This window comes from Macaca fascicularis, chromosome 19, assembly GCF_037993035.2.
Source record: "Macaca fascicularis isolate 582-1 chromosome 19, T2T-MFA8v1.1".
NCBI lineage: Eukaryota > Metazoa > Chordata > Mammalia > Primates > Cercopithecidae > Macaca > Macaca fascicularis.
This window is the reverse complement of record NC_088393.1, coordinates 18,569,027-18,594,258: the sequence shown is the minus strand read 5'-3', so window position 1 is coordinate 18,594,258 and position 25,232 is coordinate 18,569,027. Positions and strand designations below refer to the sequence as shown.

Here is a 25,232-nt window from a genome sequence, read left to right as displayed (position 1 = left end):
TGCTTCTGAGACTTCCAAAATCATCGAGGCTCTTCCCAAATCTGCTGCAGTAAGTGGCACCCTAATGGCCCCAAATTACTCCTTGCCCAAGCCCAGACCCCACAGGAGGCCTCCACCGAGTCATGACCCTGGGACTATGAAATCTTACCTCTTTCTGCACCACACTCACCGGCCCAGCCCTGCTGCTGTTCGTGCCTACTTCAGTTAACTATGATGGAAAATGTTCTTACCCATCCTTGCACTTCCCAGGAAATTACCCCTGAGACTAAGATGCCTGGTGGGTGGGGACTTGAGTTTCCAGAACTGGGAGGGAGGGGCAGGCCTGGGGTTTGAGGGCAGGAATCGTGGCTGTGAGGTGGGGCCTGGGACTTTCTCAGGGCGAATGAGATCCTGCCATTTCCGCTGAGGGTCTGAGTGTTGCTGCGGCTTTAAAAGCATGAGAGTCTCAGAGATACTCCTGCCTGTCCTGAGCTTCCACAAAAGGTGGGTTTTCTGCCAGTCCTCCCCCAACTGAGCTGCACCATGGCTTTGGGGTGGGGAGGGTCTTAGAAGCAGAACTAGAATATTTCTTAGAGAGACCTGACTTCCCCTCTTTGCCCATCCCTACTGGTAGCTGTTTGGAGCTCCAGCCAGAGGTAGCCTCTGTGTGCCCATCCCAGACATGGGAGGCCCCGTCACAGCCTTGCCAATTTCCCTGTCCTTCTCAGATCCCTGCCTGGCATGGGTGGGGGTTTTAGGGCTCCAAAGAGACCCCTTCTGGGGCTGAACCGCGGAGCCTACCTTCATGGGCTTGGCAGAAAGACCGCTATCTGTACGTACCTCCAAAGACCAGACCCTTGACTCTGCTTCCAGACTCCTTGTTGCCATTGTTGCTGGGGAAGGTTGAGGGCCCGTCACTGCTCAGGTTTCAGCACCTCCTGGGCGGATGACGCCCTGGTCTGGGGGGTGCTTCTGAACCCCTATCTCCCTCCCCTTCCCTCAGCACCATCAGGTCGCGGACAGCTCCTCGCCGTCTCATCCACCCACAGCCCCTAAAGCTACCTTTTTCTCTTTCAGCACGGTGCGAGGGACAGCGTCTCGGCCCTGGGGGTCTCCTGAGACCCTGTCTCCCTGCTCTCCATTTAGCAGCGATCAGTGGACAATTTCTGTCTTCTCCACTCCAAGTCCTTGTCTTGGTTCTTTCCCATGCAGCGCTAGAGGGAACGGCAGACGGTTCTCAGGGCTGGGGTGGGGGGTCTCTTCAGCCCCTAGCTTCAACACCCCTCGCCACGTTATTTTTCCCTGTTCTACCCTTCAGCACCATCTGGGCATCGACAGCTCCTCGGCTTCGGCCCCACCTTGAGCCCCCGTTCCACCTTCTCCCGATTCAGCACCTCCGGCGCGGACAGCTCCTCGCTGTCGCCTCCACTCCCGGCCCTGGGCCGGACCCGAGAGCAGACGCTCCTCGGCGCCCGCTCACGGGGACGACTCCTGCTCCCTGCTATCCCAAACCCCTTTCTCTGGCCATGGAGACCCTGGGGGTCAGCGAAGGGGCAGAGGTGTGCAGCAGGTTGAGTCGCTCTCGCGGCCGCCACAGCATGACCAGAGCCCCAAAGCACCTGTGGCGGCAACCCCGGCGCCCCATCCGCATCCAACAGCGCTTCTATTCGGATCCGGACAAGTCCGCGGGCCGCCGCGAGCGGGACCTGAGCCCGCGGCCAGGGCTGGGGAAGTCGCGGCTTTCCTGGCCCATTTCCTCCTGCAGGCGGTAGGTGGCCGGGGCACGGGCCTCCTGCAGCGCGGGGGAGGGGCGCGCGGGGCCTGGCGGGAGTGGGGGAGGGTCCTTGCTTCTCCAGGGGGCGGGGGTCTCTGCTGCTTGGTTGAGGCTGGCGCTTGGAAGGAAAAAGCTATTTCTACGTAGGGGTGGAGCTGAGGGTGCTGGTGTCATCATGGCTTGTGGGTCTGTGTGACCGGGTGTGCCCACGTGCGGTTGGGACCGAAAGACTCTGTGCGTGTGTGTGCGCGCGCGCTCGCGCGTGAGACTGGGGTGACCAGATGTGTTTGGGGTGCTCCTGTGCCTACATGCTTGGATATGATTCCATGTGTCCCAGGTAGTTGTGGGTGTGCCGGTGTGTCTCCCCTTGTGGTGCCTGTTGGTGTGTGACTGACTGTGACTGTCCTTGCGCTAACACGGCTGGGGGTCCGAAGGTTTTCAGGATTGTGGAATGTCCACAGGCCTGTGGGGGAGGTTTGTGATCACCTCAAGCACCCGAGGTAACCCTAGGGTGCTTGGATATAAACACACACACACACACACGTTTTGATTTTTGAGACAGAGTCTCATTCTGTCGCCCAGGTAGAAGTGCAGTGTCTTGATCACGGCTCACTGCAACCTCTGCCTCCCAGGCTCAAGCTATCCTCCCACCTCAGTCTCCAGTAGCTGGGACTACAGGGGCATATTACCACGCCTGGCTAATTTTTGTATTTTTTGCTAGAGATGGGGTTTTGCCATGTTGCCCAAGCTGGTCTTGAATTCTTGGCCTCAAGTGATCCTCCTGCCTTAGTCTCTCAAAGTACTAGGATTACATGTGTAAACCACTGCACTCAGCCTATTTCATATATTATAGATATATAAGGGCCAGGGCAGGCTGCCACCAGTGTTGCGGGGAGGAGCCTCCTCTTGCTACCTCCTCCGCCCCCGCTCCATCACCCCACCCGGCTCCCCTGTAGGAGGAAGGGAAGTCCCTTGGGAAGCTTGTGCACCGGAGGTTTCTTTCGTTTAAGGAGGGGCTGCTTCTCCTGTTTTGTGTAAGCTGAGTGGGGTGGGGTTAGGACAGAGACAGAAGAAGAGACTCATGGAAAAATAATGTAGAATCCTCAGGAGACCTGACATAAGGGTCTCCAGCTACCAGGTGGAGGCTCCAGGGCCAGGGAGGAGGGTCCAGGAACTCCAAGCCCTCCTTAGGTTGGAGGGAGAGCCAAGTCAGTGGGACCAGCGTCCCAGGTTTCAGTCCAGGCTGGGTGGCCTTGAAAGTGTTGCTTCCCCACCCTGGAGCTTGGCTTTCTCGCGTTCTGGTGCATAGATCCCCTAGGGGCCACTGGCTTCTGACTCCATCAGCAAGCCTGGCTTCTCGCCCCCAGCCTGGCCCTCCAGCATCTTGGGAGGCATCTCAGGTAGATGGTTCCCACAGCCCAGAGGGGTTGGAGCTGTTCTCAGGTGACCCAGGAGCCCCTTCTCCCGCCCCGGCTTCTAGCTCCTGCTGCCCCATCCCTTCTGGTGACTCATGATTTTCCATTTTCAAGAAAGAACAAACAGAGCCTTGGTATGAGCTCTTCTGGGGGAAGCCCCCGCTTGGCTCTGGGAGGCAGGAGCGGTGGATTGGGTGTCCCTGTGCACGTGTGTGTGTGCACACACATGTCGTTCTGCGCATCATGTGCACTGCAGTCACACATATGTGGGTGTGCATGCATGTGGCCCACTGTGCTTCTCTGTGCTGATATGCGAAGGGTTCACCCCAGGGGGAAGCCCAGAGAAACTGAGTTCAAGGCCAGGCCCCAAGGCCAACCTGCTGTGTGGTGTTGAGCAAGCGGTGGTGCCTCCCAGAGCCTCAGCGTCCTCATCAGTGAGATGAACATTCTGCGCCTGAGCCTGGTACACATTGGGTCCCCAGCTTGTGGCTCTTTTCACAACCCTAGAAACTGTTGGAGGACTGTGCTTCCCCAGAGCCTCAGATGGATCACAGGGGTATGGGAGGGTCCAAGCATTTCGTTCAGAAGGCATTTAAGCACTTAATGGGTGGAAGGCCCTGTGTTGGAGACACAACCATGGACAAGAAGCTGTGTCCCCTAAGGCTTATGGTGGAGACACTCACACCAAGTGGAGAAGGCACAGGGTGATGGAGAAAGATCAGAGAACAAGCACAGAGGAGGCTCCAGACTCAGCAGTGGGGTGGGAGTCAGGGAGGACTGCTTGGGATAAGTAACATTTAAGCTTAGCCTGCAGGAGAAAAGAGGTCAGCCAGGGTGAGTGCAAGAAGGGCGTTCTAAGTAGAAGGAAAAGAATGTGCAAAGCCTCAGACTCAAAAAGATCAGGTGTGTGAGGAGCTGAAAACGTATCACTGTGGCTGGAGGATGGAAGGAGAGGCTCTCTGTTTATGCTACAAGCATTTATTTATTTATTTATTATTTTTTAGACGGCGTCTCTCACTCTGTTGCCCAGGCTGGGTGCAGTGGCACAACCTTGCCTCACTGCAACCTCTGCCTCCTGGGTTCAAGCGAGTCTCCTACCTCAGCCTCCCCAGTAGCTGGGATTACAGGTGTTCACCACCACACCTGGCTAATATTTGTATTTTTAGTAGAGACAACATTTCACCATGTTGGCCAGACTGGTCTCAGACTCTTGATCTCAAGTGATCCACACACCTTGGCCTCCCAGAGTGTGGGATTACAGGCAAGAGCCACCACATCTGGCCGCTACAAGCGTTTATTGAGCATCTACTAAGTGCCAAGTACTGAGAGAACAGCAGGGAACAAAGCAGACCTGGCCTTGCTCTCCAGGGACTCACAGGCAAATAATCATGACAATAAATGTGAAGTTGTACCCATGGCTGGAGGGTGCTCTGAGGCACTTACCTGGCTAGTCAGGGAGGACTTCTCGGAGGAGGTGACTCTCTGACTGTAACCCAAAAGACAAAGCATCAGCAGGCGGCAAGCATTTCAGGTAAGCGCCATGGGGTGGAAATAAGCCTGGCTGATTCAGGCAACAGTGAGGAGTGGGGAGAGACTGGAACAGCGTAAGCCTAGAGAAGTGAGGCGGGAATGGGCCACATGGGACCTCTGGGGAGGTGTGAATTCAGATCTGAGGGCAATGGGGGATCATGGGAGGGTCCGGAGCAAAGGAGTGTGTGATTTGACTCATGTGAGCATCTACACATGCGACTTGGCCCCCACCCTCCTCGTTCTGCTTGACTTCTCCATGGGGACTTGGGCAAGTTATCTTCCCTCTCCACGTCTCAGTTTACTTATCTGTAAAATGGGCAAAAACACCCATTAAAAAAACTCTCTGGGGCCACCTGGTGGCCGTGGGGAAAAGTGCCTGCCCAGAGAAGGGACATTCAAATGGGGGAAATTGAGGCAGTAGCGTGCTAAAGGCATCAGAGTGGGCGTGGTGGCTCACACCTGTAATCCCAGTACTTTGGGAGACTGAGGTGGGAGGATCACCTGAGGTCAGGAGTTCAAGACCAGCCTGGCCAACATGGTGAAACCCTGTCTCTACTATAAATACGAAAATTAGCTCCGCATGGCAGCAGATGCCTGTAATCCCGGCTACTCAGGAAGTTGAGGCAGAAGAACCGCTTGAACCTGGGAGGCAGAGGTTACAGTGAGCCAAGATCGCGCCACTGAACTCCACCCTGGGTGACAGAGTGAAACTGTGTCTCAAAAAAGTAAGGCCAGGGACAGTGGCTCACACCTGTAATCCCAGCACTTTGGGAGTCCGAGGCAGGTGGATCACTTGAAGTCAGGAGTTCAAGACCAGCATGACCAACATGGTGAAACCCCATCTCTACTAAATACCAAAAAAAAAAAAAAAAAAAAAAAAAAAAAAAAAAAATTTAGCTGGGCATGGTGGCACATGCCTGTAATCCCAGCTACTTGGGAGGCTAAGGCAAGAGAATTGCTTGAGCCCAGGAAGTGGAGGTTTCAGTGAGCCGAGATTGCCCCATTGCACTCCAGCCTGGGCAACAGGAGTAAAACTCTGTCTCAAAAATAATAATAATAATAAATTAAATTAAATTAAAAATAAAAATAGGCCGGGTGCGGTGGCTCAAGCCTGTAATCCCAGCTCTTTGGGAGGCCGAGAAGGGTGGATCACGAGGTCAGGAGATCGAGACCATCCTGGCTAACACGGTGAAACCCCGTCTTTACTAAAAAAATACAAAAAAGTAGCCGGGCGCGGTGGCGGGCGCCTGTAGTCCCAGCTACTCGGGAGGCTGAGGCAGGAGAATGTCGTAAACTCGGGAGGCAGAGCTTGCAGTGAGCCGAAATCTGGCCACTGCACTCCAGCCTGGGCAACAGAGCGAGACTCCGTCTCAAAAAAAAAAAAAATAAAATAAAATAAAATAAAAAAATAAAAAAATAAAAATAAAGGCACCAGAGACTACTGGGCACCTCTACAGGTCATGCAGTCATGCAGGGATGGAGTCAGGATGGGGGTGCTTCTGTCCAAACCTCTTTCAGCTTTTGTCCCTTACCCAGCGGGGCTTGGAGAGCCTCCCAGGGTCAGGTAGGAGCCAGACTCTGAATGCTGAGTTCTGGCTCTGTGGCCACCCCTTGCTGTGACTCTTTCTCCATCCAAACAGCTATTAATTAACACCTTCTTGTTAGCACTGTTAATAAAATATTTAAAATTAAATCTATGAATGAAACATTAATAGTAAAACTATTGATAAAATATTAATGTACGAGTCGTCCCTGGGACTACAGTGGGGATGAAGTGAGTTAAGACATCCAGTGCGGGAGAACCCAGGCTGGGAAGAACAGCGCCTGTCCGGGTTCAAATGACCCCAGTCTTGCACCTTATGGCTGTGTGTCCTTGGGCAAATGACTGTGCCTCTCTATGCCTCAGTAGCCCCATCCTCGAAATGGGAACAGTAGTCCACATTTTGCAGGTTTCGTCTGAAAATCCAATGATTTTTCCCTTCACTGCTGTTGGCTGAGTGCTGCACGTTTTTGAGGCACTCAGTTTATATCATTTTGTTTAGTCTTAGCCTCCTATTTTATATCTGTGACTTTGGGGGAGGGGCTGAATCTCTGTGCCTTGGTTTCTCCTTGGGGACATGTAACTATTGTCACGTCTCTCACAGTGGCGGGGAGGTGGTGTCAAGACTGCTCAGACCTTGGCTCCAGTGTCCCCACTAGGACAATCCTAGCAGCCTCTGTCCCCTAGGGATGGCTATAATTAGGTCTGGCCCCAGCAGCCACGATGGTATTTTTGTCTTGGGGACAGCGAGGTCTGGTTCCCACCAGGTGTCTGGTTGCAAGGCTGTGGGGGTTAGGGGGGCTTCCTGGCCAGATACCTGAGGCTCTCTGTCTTTCTGGGCTGTGTGTCTCCTCCTCTGAGCCTCTGTTTTCTCATCTGTAGAATGGGGAGAATCTCATGTATCTGGCCTTAGCATGGTTGCCTCAGGATCTCCTATAGGAGCCCTGATCAATGGGCTTCTCTAGGACTGCCAGAAACGTGGGTACCATGTCTGGGGACACCAAGACTGAGGCAGCCCCCCCAGGGGGAAGGCCCAGGCTGAGAGCCAGAGGTCATTCCACAGCAAGGGGCATGGTCAGGCCTCAGTTGCTGGGAGGTCCCTTGGGCCTCTGCCCGTGAATGGTTGTTTCTAGGTCCCTCCTCCTTGTGTGACACATGCTAAGCCTTGGTTTCCTTTTCTGTAGAGTGGAACAGGGCCAGCCTGACTCTAGCATTCCAATGGTAGAGCACCTGGTACAGACTCTGGGAATCCTCCCAGACACTGACCAGAGGCCCCCCCAAGTCCTGGGACAGTGAGGTCCTCCCAGGGCAGGGGTGTGCGGCTGAGGCTTCACAGGACGGAAGACTTGGCAGAGGTGGTGTGCGGATGTTTGTCTAGGAGGAGACAGCAGGAGAGGCAAAGGCATCCAGAGACAGGGCCTGGGGAATGTCAGAGCAGGTGGGGGATCACGTGGGGACTCGTGTGGAGGGGTGCTGGGAGAGGGGACCTGAGTTTGAGTCTCGCTGCCCTGCAACAAAGACCCATGCCTGTGACCGCTTCCATGGAAGCCTCAGTTTCCCCACTTGGCAAAGGATTAAGGGTTTGTAGTTTCTGGTGGGCCGTTGGGTGGCACTGGGCCTCAGTTTCTCCATCTGGAAAATGGGTAGAGGAGGATTAGAAACATTGAGTGGGATCGGACATTGGCAAACTCTATACCTTGGTGACAACCTCATAATGGAAGGTAGGGCAGCTGTTTCTCTGGGCACCTTGCTTTCTGACTCCCTCATTCTACACTTTTTAGCAGTTATTGGCCCAGCAAGCTGCACTAACCAGGGGCATGCAGAGGAAGGCTGAGTAAGATCCAGGCTCTGAGATCTTAGGGGCAGCCCCCCTAAAGAAGTGCAGTTGGGCCAGGCGCAATGGCTCACACCTGTAAGCCCAGCACTTTGCGAGGCTGAGGCAGAAGGATCACTTGAGTCCGGGAGTTCGAGACCAGCCTGGGCAACATAAGGAGACCCCCCCCATCTCTCCAGAAAATACATTAACCCGGGCGTAGTGGTGTGCATCTGTAGTCTCAGCTACTCGGGAGGCTGAGGTAGGAGGATCCCTTGAGCCCAGGAGGTTGAGGCTGCAGTGAGCTAGGACTGTGCCACTGCACTCCAACTTAGGCAACACATGGAGATCCTGTCTCAAAAAAAAAAAAAAAAAAAAAAAGAAAAGAAAAAGAAAGGAGCGGAGAGTTGCGTCTGACTCTGTGCCTCGGTTTCCCCGTTTGTCTCGGGGGTCGTCAGGGAGCCGCCCGTCGCGAGGCGGGGCGGATGCGCCCTTTGCCCCCTCCCCGCTGGGCCCCGCCCCCGCAGCTGTCCAGAAAAGGTCCCGCGCAGCCGGCGCTCGGTCCAGCCTCCACGCGGTCCTGGCGATGCAGGGCCCCCCCGCGCCCGCCCCGGCCCCGGGGCCCAGCTCCCCTCGGGGATCCCCGCGCGGCTCCCCCGGGCTCTTCAGGAAGCTTTTGGTGAATCAGAGCATCCGCCTGCAGCGGCGTTTCACGGTGGCCCATCCGCTGTGGTGAGGCGGGACAGAGGGCCTGGCGGGGTCACCGGGACGCCCGGTGTGGAGGTGGGAAGGGCAGGGACAGGGACAAGGGCAGGGACAGCTGGGGCCAGGGCCGGAGTCAGGGCATGGACGCTCTGCCTCTCCCTCGCTTTCTCTGTATCTCTCTCCCCCTACCCTACCCTACTTTTGTCTCGCAGTTGGTGACTCTGTCTATCTCTGTCTCTGTCTGTCTCCACCCGCCGCCTGGATATAGGCCCAGGGGACCAGCCGTCTGTCTCCTTCCAGCTGTGAGGCCCAGAGTGGGACGGGCTGAGGCTCACGTCTCCTCCTGACCCTCGCCGGCCTAGGGCAGGCAGGCTGTGCGTCCTGGCAATGGGAGGAAGGGGAAGGGGCACTTCTCCCCTTGGCGCCCCCTTCCACCACCATTCCGTCCCAGTGCCAGCAAAGAGATGCCCTGGGGGCCTCACAATGAACTCTGGGTGTCCACGGAGGAAGACCTGAATTGAGGGGGTTTTCGAGGCAGGGCGTTCGGGAGTCCCAGGATGAGCGCGCGCCCGTGCCCCGCAGCTGCTTGCGCTGCATCCTCGAAGCACTCGGTCCACCCCTCCTCTGGGTTCAAATCCCTGCCTTTCCAGAAACGACTGTGACCTCGTGGGGAGGGGTGGGGGCGAGGCTGGGGTCCGGAGTGGGGCTTGTGGGCGCCGACTGTGACTGGCATCCTGCGCTCGGTCCGCGCCGAATTGGCACCCACTTGGTAAGTCTGGCATCCAAAGGCTGAGAGGGGAGGGAGGTCCCTCTGCAAGGTCATAGCTGGGGTTGGAGGGAGAAGGCATGATCGTGGTTCCTGGTGGTTTCATTTCAGCCAGGGAGTGGGGGAGTGGGGGTTCTGTGTCCTGGAGAGCGACCTCGGGGCACCGAACACGAGGGAAGCACGGTCACTTCTGAAGGCGCTGGAGAGAGCGCAAGGACGTCGAGGACGCGTCACGGGTACCCAGAAGTGAGGATGAACGAGGGCGGGCCCCGCGCAGGCCGGACCCGAACCCAAGTCCGAGCCTCTCAGGCTCAGTTTACCCCCCTGGCCAATGGGCAGCCGCGCCGTTCCCACAGCCGGGGGGCCCTACCCCCGCGCCGCCCGCGTCATGGAACCACAGCCTGACCCCGCCGCTCCTGGCTAAGTTTAGAGCAGAAAGAAAAACAGCCTCCCCCGCCCCAAGAAAACTCGGGCCCAGCTCTTAACCCTCTGCGCCCGGGATCCGGATTTGCACACCCTGTGGCCGCTCCTGGCCTCAGTTTCCCTATTTGTCCATAGACGCGCTTTTCTGGAACCCTTGGGGAGAGGCGAGAGGGGTAGGGGGCCGCAACCCGCATGCCTGCCCCTCGAGGGGCAGATTTGGGGTATCCGCCGCCTCCAGCCCTCCCCTAAGAGCGTCTCCCATTGCGCCACAGCGCCCACGGCGCACCCCAAACCGGCCAGGGAAGGGTTAAGAAGCCCCGCCCCTTCGGCTGGCCGGGGGATCATCCCAGTCCCGCTAAACCCGCTGGAGTCGGACGGAACTGGCCGAGCGCGGCCGGTCTTAGTCGGAGATGCCCGAACTAGCCCCCGTGTAGCCGGACGTGACCGAACATGCCCGACCCGGCCCGAGCGTCACCCGGACTTGTTCGAAGCAGACCGAGCGTAACCGGACTTAGACGAACAAGATCGAACTTATCCGAACTCTCCCGCGCTTAATCGGACGTAGCCGAATTCTCCCGAACTCATCAAACAAACTCTTCGGGACGAAGTCCACTTCGATGTGATCAGACCCAATTCAGACCCGGTCATACTTGACCAAATGCTGCCGAATCCCTCACCTCTACCCAGATCTGAGCCTACGCGGGGGTGCTGACCCAGCCCGTGGACGGGGATAGGGTGACCTTTGACCCAAAAGTCATGGCCGGGACCAGCTGGACGCTGGCCCTCGGCCGGGAGCTGCGAGTCTCGGGCGGTCCCCGTTGTCTTCCTGTCGGTGCTGCTTCCGCCCGCCCTTCTTGAAAACCCTACCCCCAGATCACCACCTTCTCTTGGGCCTCAGTACTTGCCCTACGCCCTTTCTCTGACCTGTGACCCCAAAGAGGAGGGGCTAGAGGGTGTGGCCAGAGGGAAAGACAGGGTTTGAGGATAGAACGGGACAAGTAGTGTGGAGAAGGAGGAGAGTGCTCCGGGCAGAGGGCACGGCCTGTGCAAAGACCCGGAGGTGCAAGAGAACAGGCGGAAGGTTCAGGCTGAAGATGAAGTGGAGGAGTGGGGGAGCCTAGGGCAGGACCTGGTTAACTGGGGGCGTGGTCGACGGCCGTGGGGCGGAGCCTTATGGGCTGAGGGTGGAGCCTGGAACGCTGGGGGCGTGGCAGGTGGCCAAGGGTGTGGTCAAGTTGGCTGGGAGTAGGGTCTCTCTAGACTAAGGCGCACGCAGGAGCTAGGCAGAACCCCGGCCTTCTCCAGGTAGAAGAGTCCAAGAAGCTGTTTCCAGTCCACGTGTTCACCATGTGAGCTAGATCTCAGTTTGTCCCTTTGCAATATGGTCATCCTGTCGCAGTCGTTGGATGTTCGGTTGTAACTCCCTCAAAGAGCTCTTGGGCGGTGGCTCACGCCTGTAATCCCTGCACTTTGGGAGGCCGAGGCGGGCGGATCATGAGGTCAGGAGATCGAGACCATCCTGGCTAACACGGTGAAACCCCGTCTCTACTAAAATACAAAAAAATTAGCCGGGTGCGGTGGCGGGCGCCTGTAGTCCCAGCTACTCGGGAGGCTGAGGCAGGAGAATGGCGTGAACCCAGGAGGCGGAGCTTGCAGTGAGCCGAGATCCTGCCACTGCACTCCAGCCTGGGCGACCGAGTGAAGACTCCGCCTCAAAAAAAAAAAAAAAAGAGCTCTTGGGGATGGGCTACATTACGCACATGTTAGAAACAGGGGAGGCCGGGTGCAGTGGCTCATGCCTGTAATCTCAGTACTTTGGAAGGCCCAGGCAGGCAGATCACGAGGTCAGGAGTTCAAGAGCAGCCTGGCCAACATGATGAAACCCCATGTCTAGTAAAAATACAAAAATTAGCCGGGCGTGGTGGTGCGCACCTGTAATCCCAGCTACTTGGGAGGCTGAGGCAAGAGAATTGCGTGAACCCGAGAGGCGGAGGTTACAGTGAGCTGCGATTGTGCCCCCACTGCACTCCAGCGTGGATAACTGCACTCCAGCTCTGGCAACAGAGTGATACTTCATCTCAAAAACCCCCCAAAAAACAGAATGAAAAGAAACAGGGGAAGCCTGGTGCAGTGGCTCACTCCTGTAATCCCAGCACTTTGGGAGGCGGAGGTGGCAGGATTATTTGAGGCCAGAAGTTCAAGACCAGCCTGGGCAAAATAGTGAGACCTGGTCTCTACAAAAAATTTAAAAATTACCCGGGTGTTGGGGCGTGCTCCTGTAGTCTCAGCTACTCAGGAGGTTGAGGCTGGAGGATGGCTTGAGCTTAGGAGATTGAGGCTGCAGTGAGCTAGGATCATACCACTGCACTGCAGCCTGGGTGACAGAGTTGGGCCCTGTCAAAAAAAAAAAAAAAAAGAAAAGGAAAGAAAAGAAAGAAAGAAAGAAAGAGCGAGAGAGAGAGAGAAAGAAAGAATGAGAAAGAGAAAAAAGAAAGAGAGAAAAATAAAAGACACAGGGTGGTTGAGGTCCAGAGAAAGTCAGTACCTGTCTATGACCACACAGCCACTTTGAGGAAGATCTGGAACTGAGGTCCTGGAGTCCAGTGTAGACTCGAAGACCAAAGTGTGAGGGGTGCAGTTTCCTGAGGGTGCAGCTGGGGTCAGGTGAACAAGCTGGAAACCACACTTGCCTGACTGCCAAGTAGCCTCAGGGAGGATGCACCAGACAAGGTGGCCACGACCCGGCACCCAATTGTCATGACCCTCGTCTCTGACCATGTCTTCTCTCCTTTCAGCTTTGACCTGGAAAATGGGCTCTCATGCGGGAGGAGGGCCCTGGACCCTCAGTCCAGCCCTGGGCTGGGCCGGGTCATGCAGGCTCCAGTCCCGCACACCCAGCGGCGCGAGTCCTTCCTGTACCGCTCAGATAGTGACTATGAACTCTCACCCAAGGCCGTGTCTCGGAACTCCTCTGTGGCCAGCGACCTGTGAGTCTGGGGCTGGTGGAATGACACCTCCTCTACGCTCCCTCCTTCCTTTGTTCCTCTATTCAGCAAGTTCCTTCAAGTAGCCATTTAAGGAAGGTTTTGAAGTTCAGGTAGGAGTTTGCCAGGTAGCTCATTTATTCAATCAAGTGTGTAGAGAACTCGGCCTTTTGCTGGGGTGGGGGTGGTAATCCAAAAACATTAAGGTCGGCCGGGCACGGTGGCTCACGCCTGTAATCCCAGCACTTTGGGAGGCCGAGGTCGGCGGATCACTTGAGGTCAGGAGTTCAGGACCAGCCTAGCTAACATGGTGAAACCCCGTCACTATTAAAAAATACAAAAATTAGCCAGGTGTGGTGGTGCGTGCCTGTAGTCCCAGCTACTCAGGAGGCTGAGGCACAAGAATCGCTTGAACCCAGGAGGTGAAGGTTGTAGTGAGCCGAGATGGTACCACTGCACTCCAGCCTGGGCGAAAGAGCAAGACTATGCCTCAAAAAACAAACACATTAAGGCTAATTAGCAGCAAATAAAGAAATACTTTGACCTTCCTAGTGGGCATAATGAAAAGGGAAATACCTCCTTGCCCCTGGGACTCAGTTTCCCCATTTATGAGATGCCGATAAAGTGAGTGAATGGTTGGAGGGGCTGTGGTGGGTCTCAGGGAGAGTCGCATGAAGGGAGCCCAGGGACTAAGAAGGCGCCCGGAGGAGAAGTCCTGAGAACAGGAACCCCTCAGCTGAGGGTATATGGTGTGGGTAAAAGCTGGAAGATGGGAGAGGACTCTTCCTCATGGCACGTCTCCTCGCAGACATGGAGAGGACATGATTGTGACGCCCTTTGCCCAGGTGGGTGTCCCCCGCCCTCTCTGCCCTGACCCCCTCCGGATCTGGCCTCTCCTTCCCACCGCCTACCACCTCCTCCCAACAGGTCCTGGCCAGTCTGCGGACGGTTCGGAGCAACGTGGCGGCCCTTGCCCGCCTGCAATGCCTAGGAGCAGCCAAGTAGGTAGAGGGCGGGGCGGGGCGGGGGCGGGGCCGGCAGAGACAAGGTGGGCGGGGCGGGGCGGGGCAAGCAGACGACGGAGGCGGGGCCTGGCGGAAAGCGGGCTGCAAATTGAGGCTGGGACTCCGGCGCCTAAGGGTGGGCTTGAGGGGCGGGGCCTGGAGGACTTGGGGGCGGAGCGAGATGGGCGGAGCAGCCACGCCTGAGGCTGCTGTACCGCAGGCAGGGACCCGTCGGAAACCCTTCATCCAGCAATCAGCCCCCTCCGCCTGCAGGTAAAGTACCTGTTCCTTCCCTCCCCTGCTGAGGACAGCTGGGAGCTTCCTTTCCGTAGTGACCTCCCCAGTCCATGAGCCCTTAGACTGGGGCTAATTGTAGCCCCGCCCCTGCAAAAACAAACAATAACGCCCTCGGGGATGGACCCCACCACACCCATATTACAGATGAGGAGGCTGAGGCCCAGAGAGCTCATGGTCACACAGCCACTCGGGGGACAGATCTGGAACTTGGGTCCAGGAGTCCTGGGTGGCCCCCGTGGGAACAGTTTCAGGGTCCAGATGCAGAGACGAAAGCGTGAGAGGCGTGGGGTCCCTGAGCGGGGGTGGGGCAGGCCCCTGACTGCCTCGGCTCCCAGAGGACACGGGGCAGAAGCTGGCATTGGAGACGCTAGACGAGCTGGACTGGTGCCTGGATCAGTTGGAGACGCTGCAGACCCGGCACTCGGTGGGGGAGATGGCCTCCAACAAGGTGAGGTGGGGCAGATCGCTGAGCTTACCTGCCTCGGCCCACGGTACCCCATCATCACTGTCTTCACGTTCCGTCCGCCCCAGTTCAAGCGGATCCTAAACCGGGAGTTGACCCACCTGTCCGAAACCAGCCGCTCCGGGAACCAGGTGTCCGAGTACATCTCCCGGACCTTCCTGGGTGAGCTTTGTTGAGTCACTGCCTGGACGATATTATAGGAGTACTAAGAAGAAAGACAAAGAAATATTTCTATTATAGACCTCAGTCCGGGGGAGATACAGCCTGACACAGACACATTCAGCCCCATGAGTCAGGGCTGGATCAGAGAGAGGAACAAGGGGAACTTCCAGGGGCAGGGGACATTAAAGCTAGGGTTTTGAAGCATGAGTAGAAATTTGCCTAGGAGGAGATGGAGGGAACCAGACACCAGCTTGGGAGATGGAAAGGACACTAGGCTGTTAGGGGGGAAATGCTGAGCCCCAGGCACCACGGGGCCATGCCTAGCAGAAGAGTTTACTGAAATCAGCTGTGAACAGAGGAGAGGGGTACCTACAGAGGGGTACAGGGGTACCTCTTGCTACAGGCAAGACGGGATTTTTTTTTTTTTTTTTTTTTTTGATATAGTTTCACTTTGTTGCTCAGGCAGGAGTGCAGTGGTGCAATCTCAGCCACTGCAACCTCTGCCTCCTGGGTTCAAGCAATTCTCCTGCCTCAGCCTCCCGAGTAGCTGGGGTTACAGGTGCCCGCCACCATACCTGGCTAATTTTTGTATTTTTAGTAGTGATGGGGTTTCACCATATTGCTCAGACTGGTCTTGAACTCCTGACCTCAAGTGATCCGCCCACCTCGACCTCCCAAAGCACTGAGATTACAGGTGTGAGCCACCGCATCCGGCCGACAGGGTCTTTACCCCGAACTTACTTTGGTTCCTGTATAAAGGGGAATAGGTTGATTTCCTATTCAGGTTCTGAGGCCAGGCCCCAACAGGTGAAATTGGCTTCTGTAAGCCTCACCCTGGCCCATCTGCAGACCAGCAGACTGAGGTGGAGCTGCCCAAAGTGACCGCTGAGGAGGCCCCGCAACCCATGTCCCGGATCAGTGGCCTACATGGGCTCTGCCATGGTGCCAGCCTCTCCTCAGCCACTGTCCCACGCTTTGGGGTCCAGACTGACCAGGAGGAACAGCTGGCCAAGGTGGGTCCTCAACCACAATGCCAAGATCAAGAAACAGGCAGGCTCTGTCTGCCTGTTTGCCCACCTATATACTGGGCAGTTGGGGCTCACTGTGGAACCTGGGGTGGGAGGATGGAGGCTCTAGAGTCTGGGGAAGTTGGGCTGGGGTTAATTAAGTCCTTCACATCTTAGGAGCTAGAAGACACCAACAGGTGGGGACTTGACGTGTTCAAGGTGGCGGAGCTAAGTGGGAACCGGCCCCTTACAGCTATCATATTCAGCATTTTTCAGGTACCTACCCTGCCCTTGGCTTCCAAGGAAAAACTCCTGGGGTTTCCTTCACCACTTCCTACCCTAGACCTCTGGGACACTCATTTTTGAAATCCTTTCTGACATTTCTGAAGGGGATAATTTGAGCAGGGTATTGAAGGCTGAATAGGAGTTCACGCAGATGAACAGTTCATTGTCCAGAAGCCTCAGCCCTGGCCCCTCGCCCTGAAGAGGAGAGAAATCTGGAGAGAAGAGCTGGACACAGACATCCCCAGTCCTGTAGGGTCAGGGATGGACCACCAAAGAACACAGAGTGGAGGAGTTCAGGAGAGCAGGGAGGGTGTCTCAGAGGAGTGGGTGCTTGAGGCATGGATAGGAGTTCAGAAGAGAGGAGTAGGAACAGCGTGTGCTGCAGCCCCAAGACCAAGGCCCTGAGGCCAGGATCTGTGATGGACCAGGAGCGGGACCTGCTGAAGACATTCCAGATCCCAGCAGACACACTGGCCACCTACCTGCTGATGCTGGAGGGTCACTACCATGCCGATGTGGCCTATCACAACAGCCTACATGCCGCCGATGTGGCCCAGTCCACGCATGTGCTGCTGGCTACACCTGCCCTGGAGGTACTGCGCTAGGACTGCAGGCAGGCGGGCGGGTGCAGGGCCCAGAGAACCCGCCCCTCATCACCTGTGCTCTCTGCCTGCTCAGGCTGTGTTCACAGACTTGGAAATCCTGGCTGCCCTCTTCGCAAGCGCCATCCATGATGTGGACCATCCTGGCGTCTCCAACCAGTTTCTGATTAACACCAGTAAGTAGGAGTGGGAAGTGGGTGCAGGAGGTGAGGCAGACCCCGCCTCCACCCTGTCTACCAGGTGATCTCAGGGGGTTCCCATCTATCCTGAGCCCAGTCTCCCTGTCTATGAAATGACTATCACAGTCTTCCCTCCCTTCAGGGGCTTGGAGCAGGTCTGGGTGCACAGTAGGTGCTCAATAAATGACAGAATAATGATAAGGTCTTTATTTATTTATTTGTTTATTTATTTATTTATTTATTTGAGACGGAGTCTTGCTCAGACGCCCAGGCTGGAGTGCGGCGGCGCGATCTCGGCTCACTGCAAGCTCCGCCTCCCGGGTTCACGCCATTCTCCTGCCTCAGCCTCCCGAGTAGCTGGGACTACAGGCGCCCGCCACCTCGCCCGGCTAATTTTTTTGTATTTTTAGTAGAGACGGGGTTTCACCGTGTTAGCCAGGATGGTCTTGATATCCTGACCTCGTGATCCACCCGCCTCGGCCTCCCAAAATGCTGGGATTACAGGCGTGAGCCACCGCGCCCGGCCTATTTTTTATTTTTTGGGACGGAGTCTCCCTTTGTCACTCAGGTTGGAGTGCAGTGGCGCGATCTCGGCTCACTGCAAGCTCTGCCTCCCGGGTTCACGCCATTCTCCTGCCTCAGCCTCCTGAGTAGCTGGGACTACAGGCGCCGGCCACCGCGCCTGGCTAATTTTTTGTATTTTTAGTAGAGACGGGGTTTCACCGTGATCTCAATCTCCTGACCTTGTGATCTGCCCGCCTTGGCCTCCCAAAGTGCTGGGATTACAGGCGTGAGCCACCGCGCCCGGCCTATTTATTTATTTTTTAAGACAGGGTCTTGCTCTGTCACCCAGGCTGGAGTGCAGTGGTGCGATTTCGGCTCTCTGCAACCTCTACATCCCAGGTTCAAGCGATTCTCTAGCCTCAGACTCCCGGAGTAGCTGGGATTACAGGTGCGCGCTACCATGCCCGGCTAAATTTTGTATTTTTCATAGATACAAGGTTTCGCTATGTTGCCCAGGCTGGTTTCAAACTCCTGGTGTCAAGAGATCTGCCTGCCTCGGCCTCCCAAAGTGCTGGGATTACAGTCATAAGTCACCACGCCTGGCCATTTCCACCAAGATCTTAAAGTTTAGGATCGTATGAGGAATCTGAAAAACTCGGTCGACAGGCAATTATTGGGCACCTTCTGTGTATAAGCCCTGGAATGCTGGGGGTGAGAGTGGAGGCCCCTCACTCAAAGGGCCTAGAGTCCAATTAGACAAAGACTCAGTTGTTTATTTAACCAGCACTGAGGGACTGGGCATCATGGCTCACACCTGTAATCCCAACACTGTGGGAGGCCGAGACGGGAGGATTGCTTGAGTTCAGGAGTTCGAGACCAGCCTGGGCAATACAGTGAGACCCTGTCTCTCCAAAAAATAAAAAAAAAAATTAGCCAAGTGTGGTGGCACACACCTGTAATCCCAATTACTCAGGAGGCTGAGATGGGAGGATCACTTGAGGCCGGGAGGTTGAGGCTGCAGGGAGCCGTGATTGCACCACTGTGCTCCAGCCTGGGTGACAGCAAGACCCTGTCTCTAAAAAAGAAACAAACAAACAAAAAAACATTACTGAGTACTCACTGTCTCTGGCCATAGTGGGTCCGTGAGGAGCCTTCCCAGTCTTGGGTAGGCAGAGCCAAACACAGATACCCCTGGCCCTGCAGTCAGGGAAGGGTCAGGGACATGGATGGTTTCTTACAGGAGGGCATGCTAGAGTTGGGCCTTCAATGCATGGGTAGGAATTTGCTAAGGATTTCCGAAAGCTGCTTTTGGGTAGAGTGGGTGGGGCGGGTGGATCTTGGGGCTCTCAGTCCCATATCCCCGCAGACTCAGAGCTGGCGCTTATGTACAATGATGCTTCCGTGCTGGAGAACCACCACCTGGCTGTGGGCTTCAAGCTGCTGCAGGCAAAGAACTGCGATATCTTCCAGAACCTCAGCACCAAGCAGCGATTGAGTCTGCGCAGGATGGTCATTGACATGGTGAGGCTAGGGCAGTAATAGGGGAGGGAGGGGTAGAGGGGAGGGGGGCATCCTTCTCATCTGCCAACAGCAGGGTGGGGTAATATTAGCATGGCCGGAGGTTCATCCAGACCTAGGCATGTCCTCACTCTGAGTCTGAGCTTCCTCGTCTGTGAAATGGAACAGTGGGGCCAGGAGCGGTGGCTCATGCCTGTAATCCTAGCACTTTGGGAAGCAGAGGCAGGCAGGTCATGAGTTCGAGACCAGCCTGGCCAACATGGTGAAACCTCGTCTCTACTAAAAATACAGAAATTAGCTGGGCGTGGTGGTGCACACCTGTAATCCCAGCTACTTGGCAGGCTGAGGCAGGAGAATTGCTAGAACCCAGGAGGCAGAGGCTGCAGTGAGCTAGTGAGCTGAGATCGTGCCACTGCACTTCAGCGTCAGCAACAGAGTGAGACTCCATCTCAAAAAAAAAAAGGGACAGTAACTGCCCAAACCCCAGGCCCTCTGCTGGGCTCAGCAGATCCTGGCTGTACGCAGGTGATATGGAAACTGTTTCTGGAGTCTCAAGTGCAACTTTGCTGAGCCTTAAATTTGGCCTATCTGGGTTGGGCACCGGCTCACGCCTGTAATCTCAGCATTTTGGGAGGCTGAAACGGGCAGATCACTTGAGGTCAAGAGTTCGAGACCAGCCTGACAAACATGGTGAAACCCCCGTCTCTACTAAAAATACCAAAATTAGCCAGGCGTGGTGGTGGGCACCTGTGATCCCAGTTACTTGGGAGGCTAAGGCAGGAGAGTCGCTTGAACCCAGGAGGTGGAGGTCGCAGTGAGCTGAGATTGCACCACGGCACTCCAGCCTCAGTAACAGAGTGAGACTCTGTCTCAAAAAAAGGAAAAATCATTAAGCAGCCAGGCACGGTGGCTCAGGCCTGTAATCCCAGCACTTTGGGAGGCTGAGGCAGGTGGATCATGAGGTCAAGAGATCAAGACCATCCTGGCCAACATGGTGAAACCCCGTCTCTACTAAAAATACAAAAATTAGCCAGGCGTGGTGGCACGCGCCTGTAATCCCAGATACTCAGGAGGCTGAGTCAGGAGAATCACCTGAACTTGGGAGGTGGAGGTTGCAGTGAGTGGAGATAGCGCCACTGCACTCCAGCCTGGCGACACAGCAAGATTCCGTCTCAAAAAAAAAAAAAAAAAAAAAAAAATTAAGCACATCTGTCCATTTGATTTTTTTTTTTTAAGTAGGGGCACATCAGTAGGTTTTGGGGTCTCATGCCCCATTAATGCACTTAACAAGCATTTATTGAGCACCTATTATGTGCTTGATCTGTGCAAAGACAGTTCCGGCCTTTATGAAATTCATGATCTGTAGGGCAGATGGCCACAGAGGTGGTAGCTGTGACTAGGGACCTGCAGGCAGAGCGGTGAGGAGGGAGGTTCAAGGTGCTTTCAGAGCCCAGACCAGCCAAAGAGATCAGAGAGGGGTTCCTGGAGAGGGAACATTAAAGCCAGGATGTGCAGAATGAGGAAGACTACGGGATGGGGAACTGTGTTCCCAGGGGTGGGAACCACATGTGAGGACTACAGGTGCGCACCTCCATGCCCAGCTAATTTTTGTATTTTTAGTAGAGATGAGGTTTCACCATGTTGGCCAGGCTGGTCTCGAACTCCTGACCTCATGATCCACCCGCCTCGGCCTCCCAAAGTTCTGGGATTACAGGCGTGAGCCACTGCGCCTGGTGGTCATTCTGGTTTTTAAACAGCTGTGCCCAGAGTTAAAAACAGCCCTCCAAGGCTGGGCATGGTGGATCACGCCTGTAATCCCAGCACTTTGGGAGGCCACGGCAGGTGGATCACGAGGTCAGTAGATCGAGACCATCCTGGCTAACATGGTGAAACCCCATCTCTACTAAAAATACAAAAAATTATCTGGGCACAGTGACACGCACCTGTAATCACAGCTACTCGGGAGGCTGAAGCAGGAGAATCACTTGAACCCAGGAGGCAGAGGTTGCAGTGAGCTGAGATCACAACACTGCACTTCAACCTGGGTGACAGAGCAAGACTCCATCTCACAAAAATAAAATAAAATAAAATAAAAAAAATAAATAAAATAAAATAAAATGGAAAGAAAAAAGAAAGAAATAGCTCTCCAGGGCACATGGCAGCCACATGGAAGTTTAAGGGGTATGAAGTCACATCCCTCCCCACAGTGAGCTGCAAACTCCCTTGCAGCTTTGGACAAGGTCCTCCAGCTGCCAGAGGCCCTCAACCTCCTCGGTCTCACCTCCATCTCTCTTGAGCTCACTTCTTCCAGCCACAACCACCCCTTCTAGGTTCCTCTTATGTACGCAACTCTTCCAGTCCCTTTGCACAGACCTCATCCTCCACGCTGTCCTCAGGTACAACTCACCTTAGCACGTAAGCAGCCCTGTGGGATCAGAATTGGGGTTGGAGGAGGCTGGAAGGGTCAACAGAGGCATCCTAGAGGATGGATTATTTGAAAAGGGTTTTGAGGGATGAGTAGGAGTTGGGAAGTGGCATTCCAGGCAGAAGGAAAAATCTGGCTAAAGATCTGGAGACTGTATTGGTTCTAGGGTTTGCTGTGACTCACTGAATGCCTACCTGACCCACCCACCCCACAGGTGGATTTCATTGATTACATTGCCCACCCACTGTGGGAGACCTGGGCTCACAAGTCCCAGACGCACAGGTTTGGTCACCTCCCCCCACACCCTGTCACACATGTAGAATTCATGGCCAACCCAAACAACCTCCCAGAAGGGGCCCCTGACTGAGCCCCTCTTGTCAGCAGGGTTTGCAGTGAATGCAGTTCCATCCTCCCATTTCACAGATGAGTATGCTGAGGCCCAGAAGGCTGATGCTGAGCCGGAGTGGCGTCTGGGAGTTGGGAGTGAGGGTCAGGGTGGGCAGGGTCCTTGCACCTGTCACCTTCCCTTGCCTGCCCCCAGGTGCTGGCCACAGACATGTCCAAACACATGAACCTCCTGGCCGACCTCAAGACCATGGTGGAGACCAAGAAGGTGACAAGCCTCGGCGTCCTCCTCCTGGACAACTATTCCGACCGAATCCAGGTGTGTAGCTGGGCGGGCCCCGGGGCCTCCTTTTTATATTTTGGTTTTACTTTAAAAACAATTTTAGGCCGTGCATGGTGGCTCACGCCTGTAATCCCAGCACTTTGGGAGGCCGAGGCGGGCGGATCACGAGGTCAGGAGATCGAGACCATCCTGGCTAACACGGTGAAACCCCGTCTCTACTAAAAAATACAAAAAAAACTAGCCGGGCGAGGTGGCGGGCGCCTATAGTCCCAGCTACTCGGGAGGCTGAGGCAGGAGAATGGTGTGAACCCGGGAGGCGGAGCTTGCAGTGAGCTGAGATCCGGCCACCGCACTCCAGCCTGGGTGACAGAGCGAGACTCTGTCTCAAAAAAAAAAAAAAAAAAAAAAAAAAAAAAAAAAAATTTTAGCTAGGCCTCTTACACATTTAGTTTGAGTGAAGGCTGAAGGCAGTGGCTCACACCTGTAATCCTAACACTTTGGGAGGTTAAGGCGTGAGGATTGCTTGAGGTCAGGAGTTAGAGGCTGCAGTGAGGTGTGATTGCACCATTGTACTCTGGTCTGGGCAACAGAGTGAGACCCTGTCTCTTAAAAGAAAAAAAAAAAAAAGAAATTAAAAAAAGAAGCCTGTCTCAGAGGCTCACACCTGTAATCCTGGCACTTTGAGAGGCTGAGATGGGTGGATCGCTTGAGCTCAGGAGTTCAAGACCAGCCTGGGCAACACCCTGTCTCTACAAAAATACAAAAATTAGCCGGGCATGGTGGCGCATGCCTATAGTTCCAGTTACTCGGGAGGCTGGGGTGGGAGGATCATTTGAGCCTGGGAGGCAGAGGTTGCAGTGAGCCAAGATCTCGCCACTGCACTCCAGCCAGGGTCACAGAGTGAGATCCCATCTCATTTAAAAAAAAAAAAAATTTGGAGGGGACTCCATTTTCGCAATTCTCATTTAGCTTCATTTATGAAGTGCTGACTGTATGCCAAACTTGAAGAAATGTCAAGAGTCGCATGCCTATGCCTAAACCACTTCTTCAGGTCTCAAGCCTCAGTTTCCCCACCTGTAAGATGAATGTGTCCATGGCACCAAGCCTGTCTGTGGGGGTGCCAGGTCCAGATGTGGCTGGGCCCCTCCAGTGCCCTCCCGAGCCTTGCTCTCTGTAGGTTTTGCAGAATCTGGTGCACTGCGCTGACCTGAGCAACCCCACCAAGCCGCTGCCCCTGTACCGCCAGTGGACAGACCGTATCATGGCCGAGTTCTTCCATCAGGGAGACCGCGAGCGTGAGTCGGGCCTGGACATCAGTCCCATGTGTGACAAGCACACGGCCTCAGTGGAGAAGTCCCAGGTTGGCAGGGGACTGGGCTGAGCCGGTAGACACTGGGAGAGAGTAAAAGGGAGGGGCTGAGCCAAACCCATGAGCCCTGGCTTGGCCCTGGCTGGCTAGCCAGAGAGTGTGTCCTAAGGGTGCTGTCTGGGCCGAGTTAGACCTGGGATCCATTCTCTCTGGGCTTCAGGGAGAGGGACATGCACTTCTGGGATTTGGAAACATCTATTCTGGGTGACATGCGGGACCCTGGAGGGGCTTCCAGTCTGGGGGACATGTACATTCAGCCCTGTGGGGTCAGGGTTGGGGTTGGAGGAGACCAGAAGGGTTAAGGGAGGCATTCTAGACAGTGAGTTATTTGAAAAGGGTTTTGAAGGATGGGTAGGAGTTGGGAAGCGGCATTCCAGGCAGAGGGAACAACTTGGCTAAAGATCTGGAGGTTGGATTGAGTCTAGGGTTCACTGTGACTCACCAAATGCCTACCTGCCCAACCCCCCGCCACAGGTGGGTTTCATTGACTACATTGCCCACCCACTGTGGGAGACTTGGGCTGACCTGGTCCACCCAGACGCACAGGACCTGCTGGACACGCTGGAGGACAATCGAGAGTGGTACCAGAGCAAGATCCCCCGAAGTCCCTCAGACCTCACCAACCCTGAGTGGGGCGGGCCTGACAGATTCCAGTTTGAGCTGACTCTGGAGGAGGCAGAGGAAGAGGATGAGGAGGAGGAAGAGGACGGAAAGAGAGAGCTTTAGACAAAGACGCCTTGAAGTTGCCTGACACTGAACTCCTGTCCCCGGAAGCTGGCCCAGACCCTGGGGACTTACCCCTAGACAACCAGAGGACTTAGGGCCAGCCCTGCGTGAACTGCAGGGGCAATGGATGGTGAATCCCTTTGGCTCTTGGCAGGCAGACTTTCCAGGAAGTGGCTCCATGTGGCTTTTGCTTCACTTTCCCACCCATTGAGGGAGACAATCAAGTTCTTAGTCATAGGTGGCTCTCAGGGTCTAATTGGAGGCACCTGGCTGGGGTCCACTCTGACCCCGGACTTACCTAAAAGAGCTCTCCAAGGGGCAGCCTCTTATAATGCCCTTGGGATCTTTCTCCTGGGCTTCTATCCCTGCGAGGAGAGGTGCTGTCTGCTAGAGCCTCTAGCCCACCCTCTCCAGTGGTCACTCTTGAGCCACATCTGTCACTTAATTATTTCCTTCTTTGTCAAATATGTATTGCCCATCTACTTCATACCAGCTTTATGCCTCTGTAGTAGCCCTGCACAAGGGGTGGGGGAGTCAGGAGACCATCCCAAAGGCATCTCACCATCTTCCCTTACCAAGCAGCTCTCTGCAAGAGCATGGAAATGTGAGTGGGGAAATTTTCAGCACCAAAGCTTCATTCATACCCAATTTTGTTTCTGAAACTGTGGTAGGGGGCAGGAAGAGGAGCAGAAAAGAGGGGCTGGGCAAGGCATGGTGGCTCATGCCTGTAATCCCGGCACTTTGGGAAGCTGAGGTGGGAGGATCACTTGAGCTCAGGAGTTTGAGACCAGCCTGGGCAACATAGCAAGACCCCCATCTCTGAAAAAAAAATTAGCCAGGCATGGCGGTGTGCACCTGTAGTCCCAGCTACTCAGAAGGTTGAGACAAAGAGGATCGCTTGAGCCCAGGAGTTGGAGGCTGAAGAGAGCTATGATTGTATCACTGCACTCCAGCCTGGGCAGCACAGCAAGATCCTGTCTAAAAGAAAAAAAAAAGACTGGGCGCAGTGGTTCACGCCTGTAGTCCCAGCACTTTGGGAGGCCAAGGAGGGTGGATCATGCAGTTGGGAGATCAAGACCATCCTGGCTAACACGGTGAAACGCTGTGTCTACTAAAAATATAAAAAATTAGCCG

The 25,232-nt window shown here is 55.2% G+C and overlaps 1 protein-coding gene across 3 annotated transcripts; it reads left to right on the top strand.

The window, feature by feature from the left end:
- Positions 1 to 412: 412 nt before the first annotated feature.
- PDE4C (phosphodiesterase 4C) lies at positions 413 to 24,585 on the top strand. Of its 3 annotated transcripts, none has more exons than XM_045380633.3 (16): positions 413 to 483; positions 1,057 to 1,747; positions 12,741 to 12,932; positions 13,738 to 13,774; positions 13,857 to 13,930; positions 14,154 to 14,206; positions 14,566 to 14,678; positions 14,762 to 14,855; positions 15,705 to 15,868; positions 16,040 to 16,138; positions 16,576 to 16,740; positions 16,826 to 16,925; positions 18,799 to 18,953; positions 21,917 to 22,039; positions 23,181 to 23,363; positions 23,847 to 24,585. In XM_045380633.3, the coding sequence occupies exons 2-16, from the start codon at positions 1,506 to 1,508 to the stop codon at positions 24,096 to 24,098; spliced, it is 2,046 nt and encodes a 681-aa protein (XP_045236568.3). In that variant the 5' UTR covers positions 413 to 483; positions 1,057 to 1,505; the 3' UTR covers positions 24,099 to 24,585. The 3 variants fall into 3 exon arrangements, with proteins under 3 accessions (XP_045236568.3, XP_073882501.1, XP_073882502.1); XM_074026400.1 differs by having other exon boundaries at positions 15,663 to 15,868; XM_074026401.1 differs by lacking the exons at positions 413 to 483; positions 1,057 to 1,747 and adding an exon at positions 8,615 to 8,783.
- Positions 24,586 to 25,232: the final 647 nt, after the last annotated feature.

Bases quoted from the DNA above. Each gene is read 5' to 3' on its own strand.
- PDE4C (XM_074026400.1), top strand. From the start codon at position 1,506: ATGGAGACCCTGGGGGTCAGCGAAGGGGCAGAGGTGTGCAGCAGGTTG. The intron at 12,933-13,737 runs GTGAGTCTGGGG...GTCTCCTCGCAG, and splicing joins TCCTCTGTGGCCAGCGACCT to ACATGGAGAGGACATGATTG. The intron at 16,139-16,575 runs GTACCTACCCTG...GTGATGGACCAG, and splicing joins TCATATTCAGCATTTTTCAG to GAGCGGGACCTGCTGAAGAC.